The 8283-nt window shown below is 35.1% G+C and overlaps 1 protein-coding gene across 2 annotated transcripts; it reads left to right on the forward strand.

The window, feature by feature from the left end:
- Positions 1–7469: 7469 nt before the first annotated feature.
- Positions 7470–8283, forward strand: LOC108361487 (centromere/kinetochore protein zw10-like). Of its 2 annotated transcripts, XM_017614108.1 has the most exons (3): positions 7470–7806; positions 7869–8014; positions 8052–8283. In XM_017614108.1, the coding sequence occupies exons 1-3, from the start codon at positions 7723–7725 to the stop codon at positions 8065–8067; spliced, it is 246 nt and encodes an 81-aa protein (XP_017469597.1). In that variant the 5' UTR covers positions 7470–7722; the 3' UTR covers positions 8068–8283. The 2 variants fall into 2 exon arrangements, with proteins under 2 accessions (XP_017469597.1, XP_017469596.1); XM_017614107.1 differs by having other exon boundaries at positions 7869–8277.

The raw sequence follows: 8283 nt of genomic DNA on the forward strand, positions 1-8283 counted from the left end.
CGAAGGCCAAGAACTGTGCCAAGTTTGGAAGAAATTGGTAAAGCGGTTATCAAGATATACACATGTAACCATAAGTGGGCGTGGCTACGCCCATTTTCCAAAAATNATGGGTTGTGCCTCGCCCCCTTTAACAAACTCCTTTATATGTACCCTCCTATAAGCACCTACCATTGATATGTCTGCATACCGAATTTCAAGTTCGCGTGACTTATGGTTCCGAAGCTATAGCTGATAAAAATTTAACGCCTATGGGATGTGCCACGCCCCCTTTTACAAACTCGTTTTACATTCCCTCCTATAAGCACCTACCATTGATATGTCTGCATACCGAATTTCAANGGGATATCTCAATTTCTGCTCGAGTTATCGTGTACACGGACGGGCGGACTGACGGACAGACGGACGGACAGACAGACATGGCTTAATCGATTTCTNTTATGTATGAATCTTTTTTCATTTAACAGCATCGCGGGATTAAAAAACGATTTAAACTTTCCATTTCAAAATAATCTAAAGACGGTAAGGTTTCAAAAAATAAACACAGCTTTAAATATCCGAGTTATCTAATAAATGAATACATATATGTATATCCCCCNATTCCAAACATGAACGAAATCGGTCCGGCCGTTTAGTAGTTTAGTGACATTCAACATACGGAAAACTCTATGAAATTCTGAAATCGTAACTTCTCAGCTTTTTTAATTTTTCGGCAAAAACAACAAAAAATTTCAAATTTTTTTAAATCAAAGAACCTTCCACACAGAAGGTCCAAAAATGTGCTTTTTACAGGATTGAAATCGGTTCAACCGTTTGGTCAGGCATCGCCGTCATACGAAAGACATTTCATTTTTATATANATAAGCACCTACCATTGATATGTCTGCATACCGAATTTCAAGTTCGTGTGACTTATGGCCTGGAAGTTATGGCTGATTAAAAATTTCACGCCTATGGAAGGTGTCACGCCCCCTTGTCGGATCCCAGGTTTTTTCACCCTATTATAGGCCCAGGTCATGGCAATACTCTGTCAAAATTTTGATCGATTCTGTCCGTCCGTTTAGACTGCAACCTGGCACATACATACATACTTTCACAAATATGCAGTAGATATCTATCATTATCCCAGTGATAAGAATTTTGGGAATATATCGTCCACAATGCCACCTATCGTGTACATTTTTAGTTTCAATATTTATTTTCAATTGGATAAATTGTATTCTAAATATGAGTCAAATCGGCAATTAAATGCAATTTTTATGAATATCCCGACCCCAGCGCCACCTAGTGATTCAATTTTTAGTCGAAATATTTCCCTTCAAGGTGCTGAAATATATTCCAAACATGAACGAAATCGGTCCGGCCGTTTAGTAGTTTAGTGACATTCAACATACGGAAAACTCTATGAAATTCTGAAATCGTAACTTCTCAGCTTTTTTAATTTTTCGGCAAAAACAACAAAAAATTTCAAATTTTTTTAAATCAAAGAACCTTCCACACAGAAGGTCCAAAAATGTGCTTTTTACAGGATTGAAATCGGTTCAACCGTTTGGTCAGGCATCGCCGTCATACGAAAGACATTTCATTTTTATATATATAGATTAGATAAGCACGATACGAGAAGCATAGAAAAAATTTCGATGAAAAAAAAATATTTTTTCTCGTATTCACAACTATCCTCTCTTTTAAGTTGGAACCAACAATACCCACCCACAAAATTTCATTGAAATTGGTTAAGCGGTTTCGGAGATTAGCGTAAACGAACACAGTGGCACGGGATATTTATATATTAAGACCCTGATATAAGCACCTACCATGGATACGTTTGAGTACCAAATTTCAATTTCATTTGACTTATGGTTTTGAAATTATAGCTGATAAAATTTTCCACGCTTATGGGATGTGCCACGCCCCCTTTTACAAACCCATTTATATATAAGCACCTACCATGGATACGTTTGAGTACCAAATTTCAATTTCATTTGACTTATGGTTTTGAAATTATAGCTGATAAAATTTTCCACGCTTATGGGATGTGCCACGCCCCCTTTTACAAACCCATTTATATATAAGCACCTACCATTGATATATCTGCATACTAAATTTCAAGTTCGTCTGACTTATAGTTCAGAGGTTATAGCTGATAAAAAATTCCATGCCTATTGGATGTGCCATGCATTCTTTTCCAAACTCATTTATATTTACCCTAATATAAGTACCTACCATTAAAATGGCTGCGTACGAAATTTCAAGTTCAAGCGACTTATAGCTCCGGAGTTATAGCTGATAAAACATTCCAGGTCCATGGGACGTGCCGCTCCCCCTTTTACAAACTCACTTATATATAGCCTACTATAAGCACCTACTATAGATACGTCTGCGTACCAAATTTCAATTTCACGTGACATATGATTCCGAATTTTCCACGCCTATGGGATGTTCCACTCAGTTATATATGCCTTACTTAAAGCGCCTACCGTAGATATGCCTGCACACCAAATTTCAAGTTCTTGGGACTTATGGTTCCCAAGTTATAGTTGATACCCTTTGTCCACGCCTATGGGATGTGCCACGCCGCTTTTTACAAACTCATGTATATATAGCCTACTGTAAGCACCTACCGCAGATATTTCTGCATACCTAATTTCAATTTCATGTGACTGATGGTTGTGAAATTATAGCTGATAAAAATTTCCACACCGGTGGGATGTGCCACGCTCCCTTTTACAAACCCCTTTATATATACTTTACTGTAAGCACCTACCACAGTTATGTCTGCATACCAAATTTCAAGTTCATGTGGCTTATAGTTCCGGAGTTATAGCTGATAAAATATTCCTATGGCATGTGCCACGCCCACTTTTACAACCTCATATTTATACCATACTATAAGCACCTACCATNCACACCGGTGGGATGTGCCACGCTCCCTTTTACAAACCCCTTTATATATACTTTACTGTAAGCACCTACCACAGTTATGTCTGCATACCAAATTTCAAGTTCATGTGGCTTATAGTTCCGGAGTTATAGCTGAGAAAGTAGTCCTATGGGATGTGCCACGCCCACTTTCACAACCTCATTCATATATACCCTACTATAAGCTCCTACCATATGTATGACTGAATAACAAATTTCAAGTTCATATGACTTATAGTTTCGGATTTATAGCTGATAAAATTTTCCACGTCCATTGGATGTGCCACGCCCACTTCTACAAACTCATTTATTTATACCATACTATAAGCACCTACCATATATATGACTGTATACCAAATTTCAAGTTCATGNTCTGTCCGTCCGTGTAGGCTGTAACCAGGCACATACATACATACATACATACTTCCACAAATATATAGTAGATATATCCTTCTCTTAGCGTAAAATAATTTTTGGGGATGTCTCGGCCAGAGGGCCACCTATCGTATAAGTTTCAAGTCCAAATATTTCTTTTAAATTGGCTAAATTGTTTTCTAAATATGAGCCAAAACAGCAAGTAAATGCAATTTTTATGAATATCCCGACCCCAGCACCACCTAGCGATTAAACTTTTAGTCGAAATCTTTCCCTTCAAGGTGCTGAAATATGTTCCAAATATGAACGAAATCGGTCCAGCCGTTTAGTAGTTTAGTGACATTCAATATACGGAAAACTATGAAATTGTGAAATCGTGACGTCTCAGCTTTCTTCATTTTTCGTCAACAACAACGAAAAATTTCAAATATTTTTAAATCAAAGAACCTTCCACACAGAAGGTCCAAGAAAGTACTTTTTACAGAATTGAAATCGGTTCAACCGTTTGGTCTGGCATCGCGGTCATGCGAAAAACATTTCATTTTTATATATAGATTAATCACATTCGGTAAACTATCCATTATTTTGAATGGCAAAAAATGTGCGACATAGTACATAGTAACTGTTACCTCCTTGTTTAGGCTTTTATCCTCTAAGGCATTCCTCTCCAGCTCTTTTTGTAGCACGCTTTCTATCGACTTTTGATTTTTATTTTCTGCGATTTTTTTATGTGGCTTGCTGCACTTTCATGCCTCTTTAAGTTTGTGAAATTGTTGTCAAGTTGTTTGGCGCAAATTTTACAAAACGCAGTGTTATTAAATTTATGCAACCACGGCCGGCCCGCTTCCCATTCTGGTTTATAATTCTTAGATATTTATTTTTGCGCTGTTCATCTCTACATTAAAAAATAAATACATTATAATAAAATATGTAAGTTATCTAAATACATTTACTTACCTATTATTTTTCGTTTCCATGATTACGCGCACTTTGAGGCAAGGCACATTAAACAGGTAGTATCAGTAGAGCAAAAACAACATTTGCGTGTATTTTGTTGTTGCTTCTGGTATCGAAAGTATCAAAAACTGTTCTGAATTTTTTCTTCTAAATCAAAGCGTGCCATGTGAAATACAAAAAATTATAAAAAATAAAAAAATTGAAATTGGAAAAAATAAAAATTGATGCAACTTTCTTTCCTAGTAAATTTGTTTGCTTCTCGAAGCATTGATCCATCCTTTGCAAGGCCCAGTAATCAGCGGTCGTGCTGCTGAGTTGGGCGAACGTTCCAAAAGCTGCTATTCAATCGCTTGTTTTGTATGGAAAAAGGTTTCACATGCAAATGGATTTTAACAATTCAGAATTTTTGTGAGAAAAAATTAAAAATATTTGACATTTTCGAGACCAAATAATTTGAAAATAAATCAAATCAGCTGCTCTACTGATACTACCTGTTCAATGTACCTTGGTTTGAGGAAATAAAACTCAGTTAACGAAACGACTACTTTAACGAGTACTTTTGTCAAGAAAATTTAACCGATAAGTACTAGTACTCGAGTATTCTTTTGCTCGATGAAAGTAATCGTGCATTAAGTAATCTTCTCCACAGAGTTGCATTTTGTGATTTTATTGATAACACTTAATTTACACGTTCGAAAAATTGCTTTCAATTTGGAAATTCTGGGGAAAATTTCAGTATATTGGGACTATTTCGCAGTAGATTTTTTTTTCGTCTCAAAAATGCAGCAAATCTACTGCAATTGCAGTAAAGTTCAAACGCTGATGCCGTGTCTGTTTGACGTAGGAACATATAATATTTACTGTTGATAGAGAGAGAGACGCACGCGCACGTACACGGTGGTTAGTTTTCATTTACATGGTGCTCTAATAAGTTTGATCGTGTCAGCTGAAACGTTAACGTCAGCGTTGTCGTTTTGGTCCAATTGGACCAAAATTGGTAGGTTCATTCTCCTTTGGTAGCTTGGTTGGTTCGATGAACCTTTTGGTAGGCAAACATGTTTTGAAAAAACAACCAAATTGAGCATTAAAATTTGTTCGCTTAATTTACGATTACACGTTCAAAACATTGCTTTCACTTTGCTCACACGTTGTAGTTGTAGTTTTTAGAGCTTCACGAAAATGCTTATTGCACGAAAACTAATGAAGCGATTTCAAAGAAGAGGGCGGCGCTTCAAAGATAAAATTCCAAACCTATCGACAGATTCATTTTTGTAAGTAACCAATTCGTTTTCTGTCGTAAAAAGAACCGAAAACATGGGTTTTTTAGGTATTGCAAAAAAAGCAAAATAAGGCACTAAAAAAGACAGAAAATACGAAGAACAATCAAAAAATATTTTTTTTAGAAATGTTTATATTACAAGTAAAAAGAGAAAAACTATGAACTAGTTTCATTATATGAAAAATTTGTACTTTGAATCTTTGACTATTTTATCCTTTCGAGTTTCTAACTCATAAAACTTTAATCTGTATAGTTGTAGTAACATTGAACCACAAGATGCATTTTGAAGTTTTCTGGCAGCATTTTCATTCGATTTTCGCGAAGAAAAGCCTTGAATGTACTAAATGTGCGATCGACGTAAGTTGATACAAGGGAGCCCAATTTAAATATGGAACGTTTGAAACGTTCATATTATCAGGAATAAGGGCGTTTTCCTCGCCCTTTACAATTTTATCCACACCCCTTATTGTCTTCAAGCCTGCGATTAGCTGAGAAAACGGCTTTGAATTTTTCAACACTAATTTGGCAAGAGGTCCCTGCGCTTCTATAAGCCGCATGGGACATGTGTATATTTTTTAATCTTAAAAAAAAAAATTGATAAATGCTATAATCACTTTTTTAAAGGTAGAAAAGGCAAATATATTAAATAAAGGCAAAAAAAAGGCAAATATCTTAAAAAAGGCAAAAAAAGGCAACATCAAATGTGTATATATGGAATCAGGGAAGCTAAATCGTGGACATTCTTAATCGAATATACTCTATCTCCTTAGCAGAAAAAAAGGCAATTTCCATAAAATCCGTTCCCTGTTTATAACCTTATCGCAGCGTATGTACATATTTAAATACATACATACGTATGTATATATGTTGATTGCAGTTAATGTGGATCTGTTTCTATTTTTTAGTAATCTATGTATCTCTATACATATTATATATGAACACATGTATGCATAATACGCGAAAACTTTTGAAGTGAAACAACACTTAGAAAAAACCAGTCCAAGAATAAAAGTAAAGGTGAGTACGTACATAGATAAAGAAAAGGATAAAGGCAAAGGTAAAAATAAAAACAAAAACAAAGTTGCGTAAAGATTAAGGAAAAAATGAAACACTTGAAATTTAAACACTTTACTTATATAAGAACAAAGGTGAAGGGGAATATGTATGTGAAGAATATGATAAACATAAAAATAACAAGTAAAGAAGTATAAGTTCGGGCGAAACCGAACATTATATACCCGACGCAAATATTAAATACCGTTTTTTCACCTTTCAGTAAACTGCATGATAAGCAAGAGTTTTTTTCCAAACATTTCGATAATATACTATGATTTATTGAAATAATTGGACCAAGTTTGGTGGAAATCGGTAAGGCGGTTATCAATATACACTTACGTAGTAAGTAATCAAACATCTTGTGTCTTGTTAAGTGATTGTTGTAAGTTGGCGTCTTAGCTTATTAAAAAATCGGAGTTTTCGTATTTCTGAAATGTACCGTTATATGGTAAGTGTCAGTACTTTTAGTCCGATTTCAAAAATTTTCAGCATATTGCTTTTTCACGCCAAGGTTGATAAATGTGCCGAGTTTGGTAGAAATTGGTAAACCGGTTACCGAGATACACATATGGGTGTTTCCATGAAAATGTCAACCAGTACTGAAAAAATAAAAACAACTGAAAAGGGTTTTTAAGACGAATTAATAAGAGAAAAATACTCGAATTTTTATATTATAGAAGTATTTCAGCTTATTGGAATTTTAAAACTCAAAAATGGAAGTGTAAAACCGAATGTCTCTTCGACTCAGTTTTCTCTAATGAAATGAACTATTTTCTCTTTCCTATTAACTAAATTAAGAGATTTGAAACATTACAATCAAGAATGATAGAATACAAGATTGCGCCGATCAGAGAGGATTTTTGAGCGTAATTTTTCGGTGACGTCACACTGGTGCAGATACTTGAAACAAGTGCCTATTGTATAACCTTTTATATAAGAAATATTTGTATTCTCTTGCAGATATTTCCGATGCACACACAGTTGGCACTGCGCCGTTGAAATTATTGCGTCAGTGTTTGCGTCAATTAGATTTGTTGAAAAATCTTTGGCAGAATGTGTTACCCGATGCAATTTATAACAAGACATTTTGCGATATTATACATGATTTTTGTAATGAAATAATACGACGTATACTCGCAATGGAGGACATTTCGGCAACAGTGGCAAGTGAGTTGAGTGAGCTAATCGGTGTCATATTGGAGAAGGTGCCAACTTTATTCAAGGTAAATTTCTGATGGGATGCAATGATGCGAATCAAATGCTATTTTTTTTGTACTTCCTGCAGCACAAACATGAAGTGATACATATTAAATCTTGGATAAAACTTGAGCAATTCAAACTGATACTGAATGCTTCGTTGAAAGAAATCACCGAGCAGTGGTGTGAAGGTGCCGGTATTTTAACGGCAAACTATAAGGCAGAAGAAGTTAAGCATCTCATACGAGCACTTTTCCAAAATACCGATCGGCGCGCCAAGGCATTAACGAAAATTGTCTAAACAAGATACACTGCGTTTTTTCTGGTAGTATAAGATTTTTATTTTAAAATTTTGAAATAGTTATTAAATAATAGGTATGTTTTTCTGAAATATTTCTGATAAAAGTTTTCGTTGCATTCGCTATTTTTTTGGTAATATTCGCAATGTTTACATGCCTTCAAGCAAGAATTGTGCACAGATAATGAACGACGACTCATCCATC

Source organism: Rhagoletis zephyria, unplaced genomic scaffold (assembly GCF_001687245.7).
Source record: "Rhagoletis zephyria isolate East Lansing unplaced genomic scaffold, Rhagoletis_zephyria_1.1 Rzeph_scaffold_00775, whole genome shotgun sequence".
In the NCBI taxonomy this organism is placed as follows: Eukaryota; Metazoa; Arthropoda; class Insecta; order Diptera; family Tephritidae; genus Rhagoletis; species Rhagoletis zephyria.

Excerpts from the sequence above, each read along its gene's own strand:
- LOC108361487 (XM_017614107.1), top strand. The coding sequence starts at position 7,723 with ATGGAGGACATTTCGGCAACAGTGGCAAGTGAGTTGAGTGAGCTAATC. Across the intron at positions 7,807-7,868 it reads AGGTGCCAACTTTATTCAAG|CACAAACATGAAGTGATACA; the intron begins GTAAATTTCTGA and ends TACTTCCTGCAG.